The sequence below is a fragment of the Scyliorhinus torazame genome, chromosome 4 (assembly GCF_047496885.1).
Source record: "Scyliorhinus torazame isolate Kashiwa2021f chromosome 4, sScyTor2.1, whole genome shotgun sequence".
Taxonomy (NCBI): Eukaryota; Metazoa; Chordata; class Chondrichthyes; order Carcharhiniformes; family Scyliorhinidae; genus Scyliorhinus; species Scyliorhinus torazame.
In genome coordinates, this window is record NC_092710.1 from 206,496,764 (window position 1) to 206,522,016 (window position 25,253).

A 25,253-nucleotide genomic window follows, 5' to 3' on the forward strand; every position below is an offset into this window, starting at 1 on the left:
ATTAGAAATAAATAGAGAATTGATCCCATTTAAGATTGATACAGGAGGGCATACAAATATTATCATGTACTGATATTTAAAGCAAACAATTGTAAAGCCTCTGATAAAGCAGTCCGCCTGTAGGCTCACAAATTACAATGGTAACACGATAGTCAAAAAGGGGTCTTGCTGTCTCGTTGTGAAGAATAGGAAAACTGAGATAGACATCGCCTTCGAGGTGATAGAGGGTGAGAAATCGTCATTGACTGGTGTTGATGATTGTGAAAGATTGCAGCTAGTTGAAAGGATTCACTCAACCAGTACTTCAGATGACCAAGATGAAGAGTCCAGAGAAGTCGGGTTATTGTGAACGACCTCTCCAAAGCTCCACTGATGCTGACACATCAGAAAACAGGGCAACCACTGATGCTGAAACATCAGAACCCGAGTTAGTCCGAAGAGTGGAACCTCAAGCTCGTTTAATTTCCGAGATACTAGCAGTATCTGACCGCAAACTACAGACCATAAAAGCCGAAACTGAAAAGGACTTGACGCTCCAGACGGTGAAACAATATCTAAGGGAAGGATGGCCTGCTGGATGCAAATCACCCTTTCAAGATATAAGAGATGATCTTGCTACAATAGATGGTGTCCTGCTCAAGGGAGACAGGATAGTGATACCTGCCAGTTTATGTTTTGGGATTCTGCAGCAGATTCACGAGGGTCATCAAGGCATCAAAAAGTATCGTAGGCGAGCCAGACAATCGGTGTATTGGCCGGGAATAAACAGAGATCTCGACCAGTATGTTCAAGCATGTGCAATTTGTCAGATGCATCAGCTTGCAAAGGCCAAAGTAACCATGCAACAGATGGAAATCGTGACTAGTCCATGGAACAAAGTGGGCATGGGGTTTATTCTATTTCCAGGATCATGACTACTTGATAGTCATAGACTTTTACTCCAACTTCCAGAGGTGATGATGCTGAAAGATTTGACTGCCAGATCAGTGATAAAGGCAACAAAATCGATTTTTGCACGCTATGGGATACCTCTTAACGTTGTCTCTGACAATGGTCTGTGTTTCTCGAGTTGGGAGTGGACACAGTTTGCAGAGCAATATAATTTCAACCATGTAACGTCTCGCCTATGTTATCCTCAGTCGAATGGGAAAGCAGAGAAAGGAGTAGGGATAATTAAGAAATTATTCCACAAAGAAAGTGAAGATGGTCAAGACGTGTCGTTAGCGTTGTTAGCATACCGAGCAATGTCGTTATCAACGGGTCTCTCACCTGCTCAAATGTTAATGGGGAGAAGACTAAGAACCATTTTACCAGGGATCATCTGTCAAGAAACTGATAATAAAAAGATACGTGAAAGAGTCACAACAACAAAACAGAATCAACCTCTGCTGAACTTCATGAAGGTGACTCTGCCTCTGCCTCTGGAGCTGATAGAGTCACAAGAAGAGGGGGTTTGGATTGGCTGGTTGCTCCCAGAGCCACCTGGGTAGGTGGCCCCGGGGTGTCCAACTGCTGGTCCTCCATCCTAAGGGCCTCTGGCTGACTCCTTGAGGAATAGGGCAGCTAGAATGAGATGAAGGAACCCCGCAGCCCTCTCACATTGACATTGCTATAGCAATGGCGTGCAACTCCTGCACAAGTGCAGGACCGATGGTTCCCATGGCCAACTTGCCAGTGTTGACCTTAGTGTGGTGGCTTGCCAGTGCTATTACCTCAGACTGAAAGTGGGTGGACTCCTCTAACACCCGTTGCAATCTGAGAAGTGCAGCTGACATCTCTTCCCAGCAGCTGTACTACTAACTGTATTAGGCTTGAATCTGCTCATCATCAGAATGATGGCTTCCAGCAGTCCTCCAAGTGCTGGCTACCTCTGATGTCCCTGCCTCCGTTTGCTGTGGTCCAGATGGTGTGCTCACCAGATTGTGATCCCGAGGTTACTCTAGAATTAGGTCCCACTGAGGTGTCGGCCTCTGGAGGGTGTAGGTGACCGCTGGCACCTGGGCGTTTCTTCCTCCGAGACGCCTGCCAGTCCATGACCTGAGGACCTTCTTCCGCTTTTGCACTCGCGCTCAAGGGCATCCATCCAAAATGAGCTCTGGATGAGCAGCTTGGCCACCCCACCACCAATTACTGTGCGCTCAGTGGCATTATGTCCGCGCTTCTATAAATACGAAGGTTCAATCATTACTCCATCCTCCACCGTACACCATACCATGCTGTCACCATCCCACTCTCACCTTTACCCATGAGAACCATGTTGAAGCTCACTCGTCCTTGCACACCTAATTTTGATCTGGATCCAGGTCTTCCGGTCTCATATCCCAGGCCTTACCACACACACAGGTGTATGTGGCTTCTGATACTCTGATTCCTACACCCCTGAGTTATGCAGTCACCCTTCCAGACTTCTCCACAGTGAACCTTGCCAACTTACCATGCTGACTGCAAAAGATATATGCTAGGACCCCAGCTGTTCACAATGTATATTCATGATTTAGATGAGGGAACGAAATGTAATATCCTCAAATTTGCAGATGACACAAAGCGGGATGGGAGGTTGAGCTGTGAGGAGGATGCAGAGATGCTTCAGTGTGATTTGGACAAGTTGAGTGAGTGGGCATATACATGGCAGATGCAGTATAAAGTGGATAAAAATGAGATTATCCACTTTTGAAGCAAAAGCTGGAAGGCAGATTATTATCTGAATGGCTATAGATTGAGAGAGGTGAATGTACAATGTCCTCGTACACGAATCACTGAAGTTAAGCATGGTGCAGCAGGCAGTAAAGAAGGCAAATGGTTTGCTGGCCTTCATTGTGAGAGGATTCAAGTACAGGAGCAGGGATGTCTTGCCACAATTATACAGGGCCTTGGTGAGGCCACACCTGGAATATTGTGTGCAGATTTAGTCTCTTCATCTGATGTTCTTGCTGTAGAGGGAATGCAAAGGTTTACCAGACTTATTCCTGGGATGGCAGAAATAACATATGAGGAGAGATTGAGTGAGTTAGGATTATGCTCGCAGAATGAGGGGGGATCTGATAGAAACCTATAAAATTCTTACGGGACTAGACAGGGTAGATGCAGGAAGGATTTTCCAAATGGTGGGGGTGTCCAGAACTATGGGTCACAGTGTAAGGATACGGGTTAAACCATTTCAGACTGAGATGAGGAAAATTTCTTCACCCAGAGAGTTGTGAGCCTGTGGCATTCTCCACCACAGGAAGTAGTTGAGGCCGAAACATTCTATTTTATGTTTTCAAAACTCTTTGGGCTAAAATGATCAAAGGATATGGGGGGAAAGCGGGAACAGGTTACTGTGTTGGATGATCAGTCATAACCATAATGAATGGCAGAGCAGGCTTGAATGGGCCAAATGAGCTCCTCCTGCTGCTATTTTTTATGTTTCGATAATTAAACCATTTTTGGCACTGTATCCAAGTGCGATGCATCACATTGTGCCCGCTGACCTGGGCTGCCACCTCTGTCCCGGGCCCTCTTTGTTTGGTGGGGTGGCCTCCTCTTGCCATCCCATGACGTCAGGATGCCCTGCCTGGCACTAACTGCCTCCACGAAAGTGCACATCTAAGAAGCAGGGGGCAGACCCGAATTGCCCTCCCATCTGGCATGTCGACCGGGTGCTGCCGCCATCATTCCTCTTATTAATCACCTCTTTGTGCCTCCTTTGTAACTCTGGCTGTCTCCTGCGTGCTGACACAGCTGTGTTTAAACCTCCTGCCAGGTCCCCATTGGACATGACGCCAGCCACACTCCCATCCCTGCTGGCAACCCTTCTCCTTTGGCTAGCCTGAATTGGCCAGCCAGTGTAAAATTGCATCTTTTGGACTTCTGCGGACAGATGTGGTCAACACAACCACTCCTGGTCCCACCAAGCATGCGTGACTAATGAGCACAAAATTTAGGACTTGGAGTTTATAGAAGGGTAGATGATTGCAAATGATGTGCACTTTGGGGACACCTACTGGTAGGAACTTGAATTGTTGCAAAGTAATCATCTCAAAACTCTATTCATTGCAAATGTGAGGATCTGTGCACAACAGAATACTAGCACATGAATTGCTTTAGCGTTGTGGAGCCCACACATATTCTGCAATGGCACACTGTACCGTCACCTGACATGGCGCACATGGCATGCCTCTTGAGAAGTGACCCTTGTGGATGGCGTGCTGGAAGCCTACGAAGGAACACTGTCCTGATGTCACACAGCCTGAGCAGAATATGTGGCCATGAAGGCCAAGGCAGTGTATTCGCTTGTGACTCTGTAGGCAATGATGGCTGGCCTGTAAGATGGGCCCTGTATTGGCACTACTTCAAAAGCCAGGCACTCAGATCGTGTCATAATATGCACCCATGCACATCATGAGGTAAAAGCAGGCAGTGACAGACACCCAGGTGAGCCAATCAATATACAGAACAGAACATGACCAATCACAAGACAGGACACCAGAGGGCGGCTTCCACCTATAAAACACACGAGGCATCAGCACTCTGCCTCTTTCCACTGGTGACAACTGTAGTGGCAGACACGGTGTACAAATCATTCAATACCTTCTACATGTGGATCAGAGCTAGCCTGGTCTAGTTAACTTTAGTTTACTTAGGGTAGTAGAGAGTCAACCCACAGGCAGCTGTGTGTTTCGTTACTGGAGTTCAATAAATCTCATATTGAACCAACACCCACGTTTGGATTGATCAGTTAATTGCATCATGTGCAATCCGTGTTACCCCAGGGTGAACAACACGACATGATACCAGAAGTGGCTACTGCTTCTAAGTAATTTACCTTCTAAAATTCACTGACGACCAGCAACTGCCTTCCAGCGGCATGGAAAAGATCCAGGCACCTCCGCGGCTCCGGATCTCCGGGAACCTTGGTGCCAACTGGCGGGTCTTCAAGCAGAGATTCAGTCTATACCTTGAGGCCTCGGGCCTCGAAAGTGCCTCCGATGCCCGAAAGATCGCACTGCTGCTGTCTACTGCGAGGGACCAGGCCATCCAAATCTTCAATTCGTTCACCTTTGCCGACGGTGAGGACAAGTTCCAGACCGTCCTAGCCAAATTCGACAGTCACTGCGAGGTCGAGCCTAACGAAAGCTTTGAACATTATGTATTCCAGCAGCACCTTCAGGGTAAGGACGAGCCTTTCCAGTCTTTTCTTACTCATCTTCGCATTCTAGCGCAATCCTGCACTACGGAGACACCGCTGAGTCCCTCATCAGGGATCAGATTGTGTTTGGCATCCATTCTAACACACTGCGGGAGCAGCTCCTAAAAATAAAAAATATGACCCTGCCAGTGGCCATCGAGACATGCAAAGTTTACGAACAGGCAAAAAGTCGCTATTCTCGCCAGAAGTCGGCAGAGCAGGACCAATTTGCATCCCACGAGGCTGAAAGTGTACAGGCCATCGCCCAAATGCGGGGCCTGAGCATCGATGACGGCGGCCATTTTGCACGCTTTTCCAGGGGTCCCACGCATGCGCACCACGGTCGGGAAAACAAAGCGGCTGAAGACTACACTGCGCATGCGCAGGACGCGCCGAGCGTCACAACGTCGACGTGATGACGTGCCCCAACTGCAGCACCGCCCATTTAAAGCGGCAATGCCCCGCGAGAGGCAGGCGATGTCTCAACTGCAAGAAGCTTGGCCATTATGCTGCTCTGTGCAGATCTGCACCTCCGACAGGGGGCCAGCGGTACCAGGTCCAACGCAGACGCGATCGAAGTGTGCAGCAAGGGCTGCTGGATTTGGAACCGGATCCCATCACCGATCCAGAGGACGACTGCCTGGAGTCCACATATCGAGTGGGCATCATCACCATGCATGACAAGGCCTCCTCGCATTCAGCAACGCACACACCCATCCTCAATGTGGATTATGCGGACGAGTGGCGTGCCACAGTACAGGTCAATGATTGTAGCATCCGGTTCAAGCTGGACACCGGTGCTTCGGCCAACCTAATATCCCAAGCAGATCTTGCTCCTATCCAAAGGCAGCCAACCATTCTTCCGCTGGCCTGCCAGTTGCTCGACTACAATGGAAATTGACTACAACTACAATAGCCATCACGGTGCTAGGGTCCTGTCATCTGCAGGTATCCAACTTTGTGGCTGAGATCGTCCAGCCCGGCAAGGCTTCTCTGCTTGGTGCCCATGCATGCAAGCTGCTCCATCTCGTTCAGCGTGTACATGCCATGTCCTCTGCCAACAGCACTCTTCAAGCCGACATTGAGGAGCTCCTATTGCAATACCCAGATGTGTTAAGTGGGATGGGTACGCTGCCCTACCGCTATAAAATTCTGCTCAGGCCTGATGCCAGGCCTGTCATCCATGCACCGCGCCGGGTGCCGGCGCCCCTCAAAGACCGTCTAAAGGCGCAGCTGCAGGAGCTCCAGAATCAAGGAATAATATCCAAGGTGACGGAACCAACTGACTGGGTCAGCTCAATGGTCTGTGTCAAGAAGCCCACTGGAGAACTGCGCATTTGCATCGATCCCAAAGATCTGAACCGCAACATTATGAGGGAAACTCTGCACGTTTAATACACCCTTCCGGAGATATTGCTATAACCGAATGCCATTTGGCATCGTTTCGGCTTCCGAAACCTTTCATCGAATAATGGAGCAAATGCTCGAGGGCATTGACGGTGTGCGGGTCTATGTTAACGACGTCATCATCTGGTCCACGACCCCGGAGGAACATATTTCTCGTCTGCAGCAGGTCTTCAAGCGCATACATGCCAATGGCCTGAAATTAAATAAAACCAAATGCTCCTTTGGCAGGTCTTCAATTAGGTTTCTGGGCGATCAGATCTCCCAACAGGGCGTGCAGCCGGATTCGGACAAAGTCCAGGCAATCAACACGATGAAGACTCCCGAGGACAAGAAGGCGGTCCTCCGCTTCCTGGGGATGGTAATGTTTCTGGGGAAGTTCATTCCCAACCTCGCGTCACACACCATGGCCCTCAGACACATTGTACCACTTTCCAGTGGCTGCCCGCACATCAAGCAGAGTGGCTTGAGTTGAAAGCGAAGCTAACCACCACTTCTGTTCTAGCCTACTTTGACCCAACAAAGGAGACCAAGATCTCCACAGACACCAGCCAGGTTGGTGCTCCTGCAGAAGGACGACACCTCGTCCTGGGCTCCAGTGGCCTACGCGATTGGGGCCATGACCCCCACTGAGCAGCGCTATGCTCAAATAGAGAAAGAATGCCTGGGCCTGCTCACTGGCATCGTGAAATTCCACCATTATGTCTATGGTCTCCCGACCTTTACCGTAGAGACGGATCACAGACCCCTAGTGCACATTATACGCAAGGACTTAAATGACATGACACTCAGGCTCCAGCGCATTCCCCTTCGACTCTGCAGGTATGATTTTGAACTGGTTTACACACCTGGGAAAGAGTTAATCATCGCGGATGCCCTATCACGTGCCATCACCTCGCCATGTGAGCAGGTAGACTTCATACACGACATCAAGGCGCAGGTGAAACTGTGTGCCAGCACCCTCCCGACACCCGACGAACGACTCAGCATCATTCGAGAAGAGACTGCCAAGGACCCTCTGCCGCAGCGGGTCATACATCACCTCACAAATGGCTGGCAGAAAGGGCAATGCCGCCAATACTCTAATGTGAAGGATGACCTAACTGTTGTCGAGGGGATCCTTCTGAAATTGGATCGCATCGTCATTCCGCGCAGCCTCCAGAGCTTGATGCTCACGCAGATACACGAGGGACACCTCGGCATTGAGAAGTGTAGCCCGGCAGGCTGTCTATTGGCCCAGCATCAATGAGGACATATCCAATATGGTCCTCAATTGCGCAACCTGCCAGCGTTTCCAGCCGGCTCAGCCCAAAGAAACGTTCCACCAGCATGAGATCGTCACCTCTCCATGGTCTAAAGTTGGGGTCGACCTTTTTCACGCCAACTGGCGTGACTACGTCCTGATAATTGATTACTTCTCCAGTTACTCCGAGGTAGTGAAACTGTCGTTCCTAACATCCAGGACCATCATAAAGGCCTGCAAAGAGGCATTCGCCAGGCATGGAATCCCGCTCACGGTCATGAGCGACAACGGCCCCTGTTTCTATAGTCAAGAATGGTCCATATTCGCAAAGCAATACCCCTTCCAGCACATCACCTCGAGCCCGCATTACCCACAATCTAATGTAAGGCTGCTTCGGACTTCAATCTCGCTCTTCTGGCGCACATGGCAACCCCTCTGTCCAATGGTCTGTCTCCGGCACAGTGCCTAATGAATCGTAAGCTGCGGATGCCTGTGTCGGCCATTCATGTGCCTGACCTGGATCACCTTCCAGTGCTGCAAAAGATGCAGCAGATCAGAACCCGGCAAAAGATAACATATGATGCTCACGCTACGGATCTGCCGGTGCTCTCTCCGAAGTACGCTGTTCGCATCCAGTTGCCTGGTGGAGGCTGGTCAGCTCCAGCTGTTGTTGTTCGACAGGCTGCTCCCAGGTCGTTTGTGGTTCGCATGGCTGATGGATCTATTGTCCGGCGCATCAGAAGGGCACTACGCAAACTTGCCTGCCCACCACCGGATCTCACTTTCCCAGATGTCATTCTGCCCGATCCAGACATTCTGCCTCGCTTCACGAGGCCATCAATCTGGCTGCATGCCAACCGGTCAAGACAACATCGTCTCCACCTCCACCTCTCCGGCGGTCCATGAGAATCCGTCGACAGCCTCAACGACGGGACTTATAAATAGTTCCTTGTATATATGCTGTTATGTTTCTGCACGCTAGACACCTTACATGTACATATCCATCCACTCACCGATTTTGTACATAGTTACTCTTGTAAATATGTCGTGTCTGCTCTAAGCAGCCAACACATTTTTTTTTAAAGGGGGATGTCATAATATGCACCATGCACATCATGAGGTAAAAGCAGGCAGTGACAGACACCCAGGTGAGCCAATCAATGTACAGAACAGAACACAACCAATCACCAGACAGAACACCAGAGGGGGACTTGCACCTATAAAACACATGAGGCATCAGCGCTCTGCCTCTTTCCGCTGGTGATAGCTATAGTAACAGTCAGGGTGTACAAATCATTCAACACCTTCTACATGTGGATCAGAGCTAGCCTGGTTAACTTTAGTTTACTTAGGGTAGAAGAGAGTCAACCCACAGGCAGCTGTGTGTTTCGTTACTGGAGTTCAATAAATCTCATATTGAACCAACGCCCACGTTTGGTGTATATTTGATCAGTTAATTGCATCGTGTGCAATCCGTGTTACCCCAGGGTGAACAACACAACAGATTGCATATAAGGCAATATTTAGGAACTTCTATTGCAACAAAATGCATGAAAATACTCTGGAGTGTTTTTGAAGGTGTTCTGGTGAGTTCTGGGTTTTGGTAAGGGGTACTGCTGCTCATGGGGAAGGCACAACATTTGGTGACCTGTCCATAGAAAGACTCCAACAAGTTTGGGGGCAGCACAACAGGGAGGTGGAGCAGAAGCTGCAGAGATGGTATACTGTATGCAATGTCCTCTGCCAATTTGAAGCTGGACACTTTCTTGCTCCGAATCAGTGACAGGAAACTGTCTGAAAGCCAATATACCCATTAACTCGGTGTGTAGGCTCATCAACCTTCTCCCAAATGAGTCTCATCAGCAGTGGTTTATCCCTGGCCTGGCTGTAGCCTACTCATAGAAACATAGAAAATAGGCGCAGGAGGAGGCCATTCGGCCCTTTGAACCTGCTCCGCCATTCATTATGATCGTGGCTGATCATCCAACTGAACAGCCTAATCCCGACTTCCCCCATATCCTTCGATCCCCTTCGCCCCAACTGTTATATCTAACAATGCTTTGTTAGTAACGAACTATGCCCAGACGATTCACCATGTGCTGATTTCAATCCTATACTTGCCTCTGAAGTAAATGAATTCTCTGAGCTGCTGGCTGTAAGTGTCAAGTCAAGAGACAGTCCTTCTTTATCGGTGCTGCTTGCTTTCCTTCTCCTGGCACTCCTGTGCCTGGGCAGGTTCTTGGGTGTCTGAAAACCAGGAACTCTGAAGAGGAAAGTGGGTACGGGGGAAGAAAGTTGAGGTGGGAAGCAGGAGGCCCATTGTCACACCATCTGCAGTTTGCTCATCTTTGCAGATAACAGGATAAGGATGAGCTGTTATTTGAGAAGGGCATAAGGAAGAAAAATGCCTTCATTCTCAATGCTCTTACTGATGTTGAAATGAAATGAAAATCGCTTATTGTCACAAGTAGGCTTCAAATGAAGTTACTGTGAAAAGCCCCTAGTCGCCACATTCCAGCGCCTGTTCGGGGAGTCTGGTACGGGAATTGAACCGTGCTGCTGGCCTGCCTTGGTCTGCTTTAAAAGCCAGCAATTTCACCCTGTGCTAAACCAGCCCCTGTGCTAAACCAGGCCCTGTTGGATGTCACAGTCCCATCACAGCTGGCACCATGGCGCTGGGAACCATACCATCTATAAGGTACTGGAGATGTGGGTGGCCTTGTCCTTTGCCTGCTCCTTCCCTGCTGTTCACCTTCTACTGCAAGAGAGGGGGCAGTATGTCAGTGGTCATGCGACACTGTGTTTATGTGCCTGTCCTGACTAATAATTGGAGGTATGTGTAGGCAGCGAGAGGTGGGTGCGAGGCTAGCAGCATTAGAAGGTGTTCAAGGGTGAGGTGGAGTCTCTGAATGTTAGACATGAATTCTGAGAACCAGTGAGCGCTGCTGGGGTGTTGGGGTGTGTTGCATTGAGCAGAATGAAAAGCTGGTGTCGTGTGGGGAGTAGGAGATTTTCTACGAAGGTGCGTTCATAGCCATTGACCACCCAAGTAAGATCAATATTAGACTTTTGTAGCACAGCTGTTGGGTCCTTGGTTTCAGACTCCAAAAGTTGACTCTCCAAGTCATTTGCTCCCATTCACTAAGAGTAGTCTTTCAGGACCTCCTGTCCCACCCCCGCCCCAGTCCAATGAATCCATAGTGTCTCCTGCTGCCTACCTCAAACACTGTTTTCTCTAGCACCGCGCTGACACTCTGGAACCTTCCTTGTGCACTGGTGATCAATCTTCCATCTTTTAATTTAGAACAGAATGGAATTCCTACAGGGCGGAAGGAGGCCATCTGGCCCATCGACTCGGCACCGATCCTCTGAAAGAGAACCTGTAAGGTCATCTAACTTGCAAATTTTCGGAAACTAAAGGGCAATTTATCATGGCCAATCCACCTAACCTGCATATATCTGGACTGTGGGAGGAAACCGGAGCACCCGGAGGAAACCCACGCAGACACAGGGAGAAAGTGCAAACGCCACAGAGACTGTCACCCAAGGCCAGATTTGAAACTGGGTCCCTGGCGCTGTGAGGCAGCAGTGCTAACCACTGTGCTCCCTGCCACCCCGGGCGGCAAGCTTATTCATTGCAACTTTCCTTCAAAAGCGACCTTCTGTCTTTAGAGTGCTTCTTGTTTCATATAGTTGAAGTACAAGATTCCCTGTCTCCCTACTGACTGCAGAGGCAGCCATCAGTAAGGAAACCCACTCAGCCTCACAATCAGAGTACAGAAGTAGGAGCACCAAATTTATGTGCTCCCCTTCTCCAACAGAATGGGCATGGGCAGGTCGTGAATCACCGAATGAACACTTAGTCTGGTTTGAATCTCAATTCCATAATGTTTTTTAAAAAGTATCATTTATATCTTAAAATCAGGGAAGTGGTCAGAATTTCAACCTGCATTTTTAAAATGAGCATTTCATCATGATTATTTTAAAAAAAACATATCTCAAGGATGTTCTCAGGATTTTGAAAAATAACATTTGAGTGCATTTTCCGTATAATTATGACACAGATTTGGAAAAGTTAAATTATGGAAAAAAACAATTGGATTGAAACTGTGCTGTATGTTATCGGTAACAAAACATTTGTCCAGATTTCTTTTTATATAAAGACGTTAATCCATTTATTATTGCTTTTGCTAAAATAGCCAGCAGGAGAGGTTCTTATGAATTTGTTAGTACTTTGGTTATCAACCCAAAAGTATAGTTTACTCTGACAGTGTATGATTTTGAGGATAAGTATATATTCCAGCCGGTTGGAGGCTTTCAGTTTGTTTCTGTTTCTAGTTACTTACTGAGTTTCTCAATAGCTGGCAACAAGCTGTACCATGTCGTTAAATACTCGGCTCTGAAACCATCTAATGAAACCAATATCAGAGGTGGGCGAGAAAACCTGAAGATCAAAGACCACATGTTATATTATCTCTATTTAATTTACAACAGTGTAATAAAGAATACATCACACCTTTTTCTCACACTAAATTCAACAGCAAACCTAAAATGCTGATCATACTGTTCAAGGTCAACTAGTAAAAAGAGTGCATAACAAAAAACTGCATATAGGCTTGCTGTGTCTGCAAAGCTACAGAAAAAAGCCCCAAAAATGTATTAACATTTCTTGCATATTTCCAGCCTTAAATTACTGATAGTGCTGTAAAATTAGTTCAGCCAGCCTGCCCTTTGCATTTCCAGGGTTGCTTGTTTCAGGCAGAGCTTCATTTTTCACAAGGTATGGGGTGGAATTTAATGCCCACACCGTGGTGAATTTGGTGGCATGGGCATTCAATTCGGTGAGAGGGTGGTGGGTGGGGCCGCTGCCGCCTCCTCACTTCAGCCTCAATTAAATCCATGGTGGGAAGGCCGGAGGACAGTCTTCCTGCACTGCTGACCATTGAGGCACACAAGCGGGCAATCAATGCCCACTTAAGGTCCTCATCCCATGTCTGCTGGTATTCACCCAGGGATGGACGGGGACTCTCATCTGGCATTCTACCAAGGTGGGGTAGGGTAGGTGGGCGGGAGAGGGTGGTCACTCGTTCAAAGGGGGGGGAGGTGGAGACTGGGGAGGTAAATATACATTTGGGTGCCGGAGAAACAATTACAGCGGGCAATACTTGAATGGGTTTGGTATTGATGTTGTCACTTGCTTCTCCCAGACGGATCTCGCTGCCATTGTCATCTCGCGCTCAACTCCGCTTCAGCCATTCCTCCTGTCTTTTGCCTGTATTCTCCTTGCTCTCTGTTCCTGGAGATGCCAAGTTTGTTATCGTATCCCGTGCCCTCCTTCCGGCTATCATTTCCCTGCCTCCCCCCACCGCCTGGTTCTCCTCTCTTGTTCCCTGTCTCTTCCCTCCCCCACCCCCCCATGCTTCTGCCCCCTCCCCCCCCCTCCTGTGGTTCACGTTTCTTTCCTCTTAGGTTTAGCTGCTTCCCCCACCCCCCTCTCCCGGTCTATCTCTCCCTCTCATGCTTTGACTACTTTCCCCTGATTCTTGGGCCATTACCTTCCTGACTGCATGCCTGCAACAACAGCTGCCAGCCTCTAATTGGCCAGCAGCTCTCCACAAGAGGGATTTCTGCCCCCGTGTCCCTTATCCTGGGGTAGGTTCATAGGTGCCCATTTAAATGCCTGAATGCAATTCACATGGCAGGCTTTTCTGAAAAGAAGTAATGTGGGCAGATGAGACCCCCCCCCCCCCTGCCAATTGCCTCCATTAAATATTATCCGTAGTCTCCAACAACACAAATTATGACTTCAGAGAAAGAAATTCCCAGCTTAGCAACTTCCTTGGCCCCAACCAGAATATTGTCTGATAGGAATGTAAGATCAAACAAAATAGGGGAAGGAGTAGAATACAGGGACCTTCAAACCTGCTCCACCATTCAATACGAACATGGCTGGACCTCTCGATTAGCACCATGTTTCTGCTTATTGCCATGTGTGCCTAACAATCTACCAAATGCAGTCTTGTTATACATTTGTCAATACAATTTCCTTTTCATAAATCTCAGTCAATTATGCCTAATCAAATTCGGATTTCTTAAGTAACCTGTTACCATATCCTTAATGTTTAAATATTAATTTACAGGATGTGGCCGTCGCTGGCTAGGATAGCATTTATTGCCCATCCATTGTTGCCCTTGAGAATCTGGCAGTCAACTGCCTGCTTGAACCCCTGAGCTGTAGGTACACCCATAGGCTTAAATAATAGATTCTAGCATTTTACCTGGTACTGATGTCAGGCTAACTGGTCTAGAGTTCTTTATTTTCTATCTCCCTCCTTTTTTGAACAGTACCTTGAAATCCAAAGAACCCATTCTAGGATCAAGAGTGTCATAATCCGGGAGACCCGAACAGGCAGGCTAACATAGTTTATTTACAATACAAAAACAAAGGCACTCCCAAGGTGTATAGCAATAGAGTCTCAGCCCGGGACTCCCAGCACTCAGTCAAGTTAGGGTTAGCATTTAAGGGGCTCAGCTAACGAGTCCCATATGGGTCACTGCCTGTTACCAGGGAAACTTGTATTCCACGAGCCCCATGGGGAGATTTATCAGTGATCTTCCATGGACCGCTGCTGGGCACTCTTCCTCGACGGTGACCTCCGGCTGGGGTTCTGTCACTTCTACTTCCATTTCGGAGCCCTAGTCCTTGTCATCTTGCTGTCTGACTCTCGGGCCCTGCCTATAGGCCTTTATGAAGAATGTTGAGGTTGCCATTACCCCAGGAGTTGTTTCCTCAGTGGGGGTTTCCCTGCTTCTGAGGTGGTCTACATGGTTTATTAAGGTCTCTCTTATTCTTTACCTTATATGATATGGGCCCATTTTCTCTATTACGACCACTGGGATCCAAGGGGAGCCGAATTTGAAGTTGTGAAAGTGAACAGTGTCTCTCGGCCTAAAGACCCCATCAGGTCTCCTCCGCCTGTCGTGGTTTTTCTTCTGGGCCACTTGCTTCAACTCTACCTTCCCATTTAAGTTGGCAATAGTAAGCTGAGTCTGGTCTGGAGACGCCGACCCATTGATAGTTCTGCTGGTGCAACTCCTGGTGTGGTATGTGGCATGGTCCTATAATTAAGGGGGAACAATGCTAGTTTTGTCTCGAACAGGCCTGTTGTTTGCTCTACATGCCATTTTTCAATTTTGGGATCGCCTGTTCAGCTAGCTCATTTGAGGATGGGTGATATGGTGCTGTACGGATGTGCTTCATTCCATTAGTCTTTATAAATGCCTGGAATTCCCTGCTGGTGAACAGTGTCTCATTGTTCATTACAAGGACCTCCAATGTTCCGTGGGTGCCGAATGACTGTCGGAGTCTCTCTATGGTGGCACTGGAAGTAGTGGAGGACATATGATGCATGCCCATCCATTTGGAATGCGTGCCAATTAAGATTAGAAACATAGATCCCATGAACTGTCCAGCGAAATCTGCATGCACCCATACCCAGGGTCTCCCTGGCCATTCCCATGGGTACCTTCTGTCAGTCTTCACCTTCTATGCCGTTTGTCTGAAAGAAGTATCGCATTCTTTCGGCATACCCTCTACGCCCATCATATGATTCTATTTTACCAAATTGCAGCATTTTCGGAATCTCATTGTCTTTTTCCTACCGGAATCGTTTGATGATGGAAAGGCTGACCAGAATTTTTTTCTTGCTCCTCATCGCCAGTGTGAAAATCCAGGAGACACGAGCAGGAATGCGAACGGAGTTAATTTACAACACAAAAGAAAAGCCAGTCCCGTGGTGTACAGCAGTAGAGTCCTCACCCGGGATTATCAGCATTCCCGGTTCAGGGCGGGCATTAAAAGGACTCAGTTAATGAGTCCCAACTGGGCGGGCCTCTGTCTGTTACCAGGGAAACCAATACGCCATGAGGCCGACGGGAAGATATATTAGTCCTCGTGGGGATTACCACAAAGGGGATTTTGGAAGATTAAAACCAATGCATCTTGTATCTCTTCAGCCACCTCTTTTAAAACCCTATGATGTAAGCCATCAGTTCAGTGGGTGTATTGGTTTTAGTCCAATTAATTGCTCCAGTACCTTTTCTTTACTAAAATTAATTATTCATAATCAGTCCAACATTAGCCCATAACATCCTGGTTCCCCATTGTCACATTTAGGGGGTACTCCAATGATGTGCTGGGGAATTCCTCCAGGAGTGTCTCATGTAAGGTTTACCCAGCAATTGTCCACAATTGCTAACTTACTCTGGATAATTGTGCTGCATTGGGAACCATGCGACAGAAGTGATTTAAATCACTAATTCCAGATGGTTCTGCCAGCTATTCTGAAAGAGTTGGAAGGAAAAAAACATCCCACTCCACCTTACAGTCTGACTCCAGGTCCAACCCCAGCATCTTCCTACAGGTCCGATCCAAACCCATCCCGGCCTCCTCCACCACTCCCCCCGCCATTCTCACTCCATCCTCACAGATCTCCGTCCCACCATTCTGACATGACTCACCCCTCCCCAGTGTCTCTTTCCCCCCACCCATAATAATAATAATCTTTATTGTCACAAGTAGGCTTACATTAACACTGCAATGAAGTTACTGTGAAAAGCCCCTAGTCGCCACATTCCAGCGCCTGTTCAGGTACACTGAGGGAGAATTCAGAATGTCCAATTCGCCGAACAGCACGTCTTTCGGGGCTTGTGGGAGGAAACCGGAGGAAACCCACGCGGACACAGGGAGAACGTACAGACTCTGCACAGACATTGACCCAAGCCGGGAATCGAACCTGGAACCCTGAAGCTGTGAAACAACAGTGCTAACCGCTGTGCTACTGTGCTGCCCACGATAACCCCGTTCCAACTCTAAGCATTTATCGCCATTTTTGCTATTAATTCATGTGGCGGATCTTCTGCGAGCTGGTGGTGATTGTGGGAGAACACAGAGCAGGGGAATTGGTTGGCCTCATGTGAGCCCCATCTTACTGGGAGCAATGTCTTTGACAAGCTGAGGGGCAGAGCCAGATGCCATGAGGCATGGGAGAAAGTAGGCAGAATTAGATCATAGATCATAGAATTTACAGTACAGAAGGAGGCCATTCAGCCCATCGAGTCTGCACTGGCTCTTGGAAAGAGCACCCTACCCAAGGTCAACACCTCCACCCTATCCCCATAACCCAGCAACCCCACCCAACACTAAGGGCAATTTTGGACACTAAGGGCAATGTATCATGGCCAATCCACCTAACCTGCACATCTTTGGACTGTGGGAGGAAACCGGAGCACCCGGAGAAAACCCACGCACACACGGGGAGGATGTGCAGACTCCGCACAGACAGTGACCCAAGCCGGAATCGAACCTGGGACCCTGGAGCTGTGAAGCAATTGTGCTATCCACAATGCTACCGTGCTGCCCTTTAATCCAGGACTTGAGAGTAGCAGGAGCTTTGGGCAGCTTGAAGTCCCAATGGGTGGTTCAGGAGCCAAGAAGTGAATTGGAAACCTAGTCGAACCGATTTGTACTGGACTGGTGATCCAGAGACCCAGGGTAATACTCTGGGGACCTGCATTCGAATCCCGCCATGACAGATGGTACAAATTCAATCCAATCAATATCTGGAATTACAAGTCTAATAATGACCATGAAACCATTGTGATTGTCGTAAAAAACCCAGCTAGTGACTTCCGGTGGCATTCGTGAGCGGAGTGGTCGCAGCAAAAAGGCTCCCTCAGGTCCACGAAGTCGGGGCTTTTTCAGGGGGCCTCCGGATAAAAAAAAATTAAAGTCCCGCAAAATCAGGAGCAGGGGAACTGAGCCCTCGGGAGAGGAGTGATCCGGCGGCAACCCCCACCCCCCCCCCCCCTCCCCCCACGCACGGCAGCAGAGCGCAGGGCACGACAAGTGGTGGCCAGGACCGAAGCGGCGGCCAAGACCAAAGCGGGGGCCGAACCTGCAGGGAGGAAGGAACGACCGACGACCCCCCCCCATCCAGCAGGAGAGCGCAGGGTGCGACGAGCGGCGGCCCGGATCCAGCAGCGGGGACCGACCGACCCAAAACAAGTTCACCTGAGAAGAATTTTATAAAAGAGGAAAAATAAAGTGGTTAAGGAGAGAAGGGAGGGGAGAAGAAAAAGGGAAGTGGGAGAAAAAATAAAATATATAAATAAATAAATAAAGGGGGGTGGGGGGAAGTACCAGAAGGGAGCCAAAGCAGAGGGAGAAGGGGCACCAAAGGCAGACGGGGCAGTGGGCGAGCCAGTTCAGACGAGCCAATCAGCGCACAAAGCAGCAGAACGGAAGTATCGCCTCATCAAAAAGAGCTGGGCAGACAGGTGCGGTCTCCCCCGGGGCCAGTAGGGAGCTGGAACTGGAAGGCAGCCTTTGCCGATGCGCTGAGGGAACTTCAGCAGCTAAACAAGGCAGAGGCTAGGGCAGACATAGAGGCCACACTGCAGGCAGCAATGGCCAAGGCCCTGACGGAGGTGCAGCAGGCCCTGGGCAGAACAGAGGAGACATTGGACGCCCAAGGTGAGAAACTGGAAGCCCAAGAGTCGACCATCAAGTAGCTGGAGAAAGCAGCGACTGACGTGAGCGACCGGATCACGGCCCTGGAGAGGGAGGTGGCGAGACTGGGCACAACACAGGGGAGCCTGAAGGGCAGAGTGGACGACCAGGAAAACCGCTCGAGGAGGCAAAATATCAGGATAGCGGGCCTACCAGAGGGGATCGAGGGTAGAAGCCCCACAACATACGTGGCCGAGATGCTGGGCAACTTAGTGGGGAAGAAAACCTTTCCCAGCCCACCAGAAATGGACAGAGCACACCGGTCACTGCGCCCGAAGCCCAAAGCAGGGGAACACCCAAGAGCAGTTATAGCTAAACTGCACCGGGACCAAGATAGGGAAACAATCCTGAACTGGGCCAGGAAAAACAGAACCTGCAAATGGGAAGGACGCGCCATTAGAATTTACGAGGACATTGGGGCAGACCTAAAGGAGACGGGCCAAGTTTAACAGAGCAAAAGCAGCTCTTCACAAGAGCAATGTGCGTTTTGGAAGCTGTACCCAGCGAAATTCTGGGTCACATACCAAGAAAGAGAATACTTCTTTACAGCCCCAGCCGAAGCAAACAAGTTTGTCGAGGAACACGGGCTGGAAAACCACCAGCGAAGGTAGAAATAAGGGGCCCCTGGCAAGGGGCAACAACATGCCGACGGGGGGGAGGGGAGGGGGAGGCAACGCCAGGCCCCCTCGCCCCCGTCATGACAAGCGCACCCTGAACAAAGAACAAACCACTGCCCGAGCGACCGCTTCAGGTGGGAGGCCAGGCCGCAGCACGAGGGAACAAGAGTAGCGGAGAAAGGAGAGCAAGCGAGAGGAGTGCAGGGTAGGACAGGGGAAGAGTGGGCAGAAAACCGTAGAGGCCGGGCAGGGGAGAAGCGAGACAGTAACTCCCGAGAGGGGGGCCACCGTACTAGCGGGGAAGCTAGCGCTGGGGGCATGGAACAAAGCAAGGCCGCAGCGCGCCCCCAACAGGGGGGAAGGCGCCAGGCTGGGGGTGGGGGGGACCACTCAACAGAGACGGGAGAGCAAACTGGGACAGGAACAGGGGAAAGAGGGACAAAGGAGGGGTACAAGGGAGAGGGGGGAAAGGGGAGAGACCGGGAGGGGGGCGGGGGGGAGGACACAGGGAGGGAGAGACCAGGGAGGGGCGACACAGGGAAGGAGGGACAAACAGGGATGGAAAAGGAATTGGGCTACAAAGTGCCACAACCAAGGGCTCGAAACAAGGAATCGCTGCAAGCACCCACCCAGTACGCTCTCTAGGCGAAGGGAGACCCCAGAATGCAGGGGACTACCCGCATGGCAGACGCACAGTGGGCGGCCGTGTCGGGTGCCCCCGGGACAATGAAAAACCCTGGAGCACATGGACCCTACCGCATGGAGAGAGCGGTGACAGTGGCCATCCTGGACGGCCCCCTAACAAAGGGAAACCCCAGGGAGCAGGAGCGCGTCCACCAGGTAAGTGTGGCTAATCCCACAGGAGCGAGGGGGCAGAGACCCCCCACCAGGATAGTCACCTGGAACATAAGGGGACTCAACGGCCCAGTGAAGAGATCCAGAGTCCTCAACCACCTAAGAAATATGAGGGCCGACATAGTCTTCCTCCAAGAGATACACCTGAGAGAGCAGGACCGACTGCGGGTAAGGAAGGGCTGGGCGGGACAAACCTACCATTCCTGCTATGGGACGAGGTCCAGGGGGGTGGCAATACTGATCAACAAGAGGACGATGTTTAGGGCGACAAAGACGGTTACGGACCCAGGGGAACGGTACGTCATGGTCAGCAGTTCCCTGGATGGGGCACCGGTAGTACTAGTGAACGTGTACGCACCCAACTGGGACGACACGAGCTTCATCAAGAAGACCATGGCAGAAATCCCTGACATAGCGATGCATCGACTAATCATGGAGGGGGACTTCAACTGTGTACAGGACCCAAAGACAGACAGATCAAACCCCAAAACGGGGAAAACCTCAAGCATGGCAAGGGAACTCGGTCACTTTATGGAGCAGATGGGAGCGGTGGACCCCTGGAGGTTCGCCCAACCGGGGGAGAAGGAATTCTCCTTCTTCTCCCCTGTACACAACGTGTACACCAGAACTGACTTCTTTGTGGTGGGGAAAACGGTGCTTCTGGGGATAGACAAAGTGGAATAATCCACAATTGTGATATCAGACCACGCTCCACACTACATGGACGTGAGGCTGGAGACGGGCAGGGCCCAACGCCCCACATGGAGGTTGGACTACTAGCGGACAAGGCTTCAACGAAAGGTTATCATGGGCCATAGCAGAGTACACAGAGAACAACCAGAAGGGGGAGGTCTCACCCTCCACTTTCTGGGAAGCACTAAAGGCCGTACTAAGAGGGGAAATCATCGCTTTCAAAGCGCAAAGAGATAGAGAGGAAAGGGTGGCTAAGCAGCAGCTGGTCGACTCCATACTGGAGGTAGACCGTATATATTCCGAGGCCCCGACCGTAGAGCCCCTGGCGGAGAGGAAAGAGCTACAAAGGAACTTTGACCTGCTCTCCACCAGGAAAGCAGTGCACCAACTCCACCAGGCATGTGGGACCCTATACGAACACGGAGACAAAGCCAGCCGCCTGTTGGCACACCAGCTGAGAAAGCAGGCAGCCACCAGAGAAATTGCACAAATCAGGGATACCAGAGGCACGCTAGAAACAGAACCAGAAAAGATCAACAAAACCTTCAAGGCCTTCTACCAAGGGCTGTACACCTCAGAGACCCCAATGGGGGAGTCCGGGATGAAACGGTTCCTTGATGGACTGGACATACCAGTCGTGGGGGAGGGCAGAAAACGGGGCCTGGAAGCACCACTAGCACTGGGAGAGATCATGGACAGCATTAGCTCCATGCAGGCGGGGAAGGTGCTGGGACCCGACGGGTTCCCGGCGGACTTCTAAAAAAAATTTGCGACAGCACTGGCCCCGCACCTGCGGGAGATGTTCACAGACTCGCTAGCGAGGGGCACACTGCCACCCACGCTAGCACAGGCCTCAATCTCGCTGATACCTAAGAAAGACAAAGATCCAACGGAATGTGGATCATACAGACCCATCTCACAGCTGAACGCAGATACCAAAATACTGGCCAAAATCTTAGCCAAAAGGTTAGAAGACTGTGTACCTGAGGTGGTCGCAGAGGACCAGACGGGCTTTGTCAAAGGTAGACAGCCTACCTCGAACATCAGGCGCCTGATGAACGTGATAATGACCCCCTCCACGGAGAGAACACCAGAGGTGATCGTCTCCCTAGACGCAGAAAAGGCCTTCGACAGAGTCAAATGGAAATACCTCATAGAGCTGCTGGAGCGGTTCGGGCTTGGAACAGGGTTCACCTCCTGGGTAAAGCTCCGATACAACGCTCCAATGTCGAGCGTACAGACCAATAATACCAACTCCCGATACTTCCAGCTGCACAGGGGCACCAGACAAGGATGCCCACTGTCCCCGCTGCTGTTCGCTTTCGCGATCGAACCGCTAGCAATCGCGCTCAGAGCAGCAAAAAGCTGGAGTGGGATCTGAAGGGGAGGCAGAGAGCACAGAGTTTCACTCTATGCAGATGACCTGCTCCTCTACATTTCGGACCCACAGGGCAGCATGGACGGAATCATCGCGCTCCTGAAAGAGTTTGGTGCCTTCTCGGGCTACAAAGGCGAGGTCTTCCCGGTACACCCACAAGTAGGTGGGGCAGCCCTAACGGGACTGCCGTTTATACAAGCCCAACACAAATTCCGCTACCTGGGGATCCAAATAGCCCATGACTGGAAAGGGATCCACAAATGGAAGCTCACCAGTCTGACAGAGGAAGTAAAAAAGGACCTGGAACACACTCCCACTCTCCCTCGCGGGGAGAGTCCAGGCGATCAAAATGAACGTGCTGCCCAGGTACCTCTTCCTATTCAGATCCATCGCGAACTACATCCCCAAGGCCTTTTTCAAAGCACTGGACAAACTAATCATGGCGTTCGTAGGGGCGGGGGGGGGCCTCCCAAACCTACAACTTTACCACTGGGCGACGACGGCCGAGTGAATAAGGGGATGGATCAAGGAGACAGAAGCCGAATGGGTACGCGCGGAAGAGGCCTCCTGCAGGGGGACCTCCCTCCGGGCCCTCGCCACGGTGGCGCTCCCATCCCCACCCAAAAAACACTCCAGTAGCCCGGTGGTAATAGCTACCCTCCTGGAACCAACTGCGGCAGCAATTTGGCCTGACCAGAATGTCGGGTAAAGCTCCCATCTGCAACAACTATAGGTTCACGCCAGCGCTGACTGATGCCACCTTCAAAAGGTGGGGACAGGGCGTAGGGACACTGACAGTCAGGGACCTATACACGGACAGCAGGATCGCAACACTGGACGAACTGACGGAGAAATTCCAGCTAGCCAGGGGGAACGAGCTAAGGTACCTTCAACTAAAAAACTTCCTACGAAAGGAGACAAGGACGTATCCACAACCACCACGACAGACATTACTGGAAGAGTTACTGGACGCCAGCATACTAGATAAAGGAAACTGTAGCGACATGTATGACCGACTGGTAGAGAGGGCCGACACCGTATTGGACGCAACAAGAATGAAGTGGGAGGATGACCTGGGGATCAAAATAGGGTGGGGACTCTGGAGCGAAGCACTGCACAGGGTCAACTCCACCTCCACGTGCGCAAGGCTCAGCCTGACACAGATAAAAGTGGTACATAGAGCCCACTTAACAAGAACCCGTATGAGTAGGTTCTTCCCGGAGGTGGAGGACAGATGTGAGCGGTGCCAAGGAGGCCCAGCCAACCACGCCCACATGTTCTGGTCCTGCCCCAGACTTGTGGAGTACTGGACAGTCTTCTTCGAGGCAATGTCCAAGGTGGTGGGGGTGAGGGTGGAGCCATGCCCGAAAGTGGCGGTCTTCGGGGTTTCAGACCAGCCAGATCTATTCCTGGGGAGGAGGGCGGACGCCCTTGCCTGTGCCTCCCTGATCGCCCGCCGTAGAATCCTGTTCAGCTGGCGGTCAGCAGCACCACCCAAAGCTGCAGACTGGCTGCCCGACCTCTCAGAATCTCTCCAAATTGAGAAAATCAAATCGCCACCTGAGGGTCAGACGACAGCTTCCACAGAACGTGGGAGCCATTCACCCAATTGTTCCAGGACCTGTTTGTGGCCGACAAACAAGCAGAAGAATAGCCAGGTAGCCAAGAAACAGGGGAAAGTAACCAAAGCATGAGAGGGAGAGATAGACCGGGAGAGTGGGGGGTGGGGGGGTGACAGCTAAATCTAAGAGGAAGGAAAGGTGAACCACAGGGTGGGGGGGGGGGGCACAGAAGTGGGGAGAGGGGGGGGGTAGGGGGACGAGACAGGGAACAATAGAGGAGAGCCAGGGAGGGGGAGGTAGGAGGCAGGGAAACATTAACAAACTTAACGTCCACAGGAACAGGGAAAACGGGGAAGACGGAAGGGCCGCAGAAGCGGAAGTGTGCACGAGACAACAATGGCAGCGAACTCCGTCTGGGAGAAACAAGGGGCGACAACACCACGAACAGATGCCTACTTATGTGTGTAAATAATTTTGCCAAGTGTACAGAACTGCTGCTGTTGAGCAGGGGCATAATACCGTCCGATGGCTTCTCAGGGAAAATTAAAACGTCAGCAGCAGCAGCGACCGTAGGGGAGTGGGGGTGAGTGCTCCGTTGGGAGGGTGTGGGAAGACTGAGGCGCATGGGGTCACGTCTAGTCAATTGCTATTGTATATTCTCTTTTTGCTCTATGTTAATGTTCATTCTATTTTGCTGTGTTAGGATTATTACTATTTATTATGAAAAACTTTGCAAAACTTTAATTTAAAAAATATTTATAAAAACCCAGCTGGTTCACTAATGTCCTCATCTGGCCTACATATGACTCCAGATCCATAGCAATGTGGTTGACTCTTAAATGCCCTCAGCCACATAGTTATATCAAACCGCTATAAAGCCACTAAAAAAGGAAAGAAATCAGACAGACCGGATTTGACCTCGGCACTGGAAACGACAATGGCAAACCCAGCCCTGTTACTACTAAATTCTGGGGGCTTGGCCAATGTTGGGAGAGCTGTCTCACAGATGAGCCAAGCAACAGCCTGACATAGCAGCAACATACCTCACAGATAGCAACTTTCACCATCCCTTGGTATGTCCCTAGCCCACCGGGTGAGGGAACCAAAAAGAGGGAAAAACATACTAGACCTCATCCTCACCAACCTGCCTGTTGAAGATGTATCTGTCCATGACAATATCGGTAGGAATGACCATTGCACAGTCCTTGTGGAGACAAAGTCCTATCTTCACATTGAGGATACAGTCCATGTGTGGCACTACTATCGTGCTAAATGAGATAGATTCAAAATAGATCCAGAAACTCAAGACTGGACATCCATGAAGTGCAGTGCCCCAATCTGTAACCTCATGGCCCGGCATATCCCTCACCCTGCCATTATAACCCAGCCTGCTTCAATGAAAAGTGCAGGAGGGTCAGCCAAGGGCAGCACCAGACATACCAAAAAATAAAGTATCAAGCTGGTGAAGCTACTGCACGGGACTACTTGTGCGCCAAATAGCATAAGCAACAAGTGATAGACAGAGTTAAGCAATCCTACAACCAACGGATCAGATCTAAGCTGTGCAGCTCTGCCACACCCAGTTATGAATGGTGATGGACTGTTAAACAACTCACTGGAGGAGGAAGCTTCACAAATATCCCCATCCTCAATGATGGAAGAGTCCAGCATATTAGACAAAGCTGAGGCATTTGCATTAATCTTCTGCCAGAAGTGCTGGGTGGATGATCCATCTCGGTCTCCTCCAGATGTCCCCAGCATCAC

General features: G+C 50.3%; 1 protein-coding gene across 1 annotated transcript in view; it reads right to left on the reverse strand.

Moving 5' to 3' along the window:
- LOC140410712 (ectonucleotide pyrophosphatase/phosphodiesterase family member 3-like) overlaps positions 1-25,253 on the reverse strand; it is a 249,137-nt gene that overhangs the window by 165,432 nt on the left and 58,452 nt on the right. Inside the window, exon 6 of the mRNA XM_072499153.1 lies at positions 12,161-12,258. Within this exon, the coding sequence (XP_072355254.1) occupies positions 12,161-12,258 (98 nt within the window). The remainder of the gene's footprint in view (positions 1-12,160; positions 12,259-25,253) is intronic.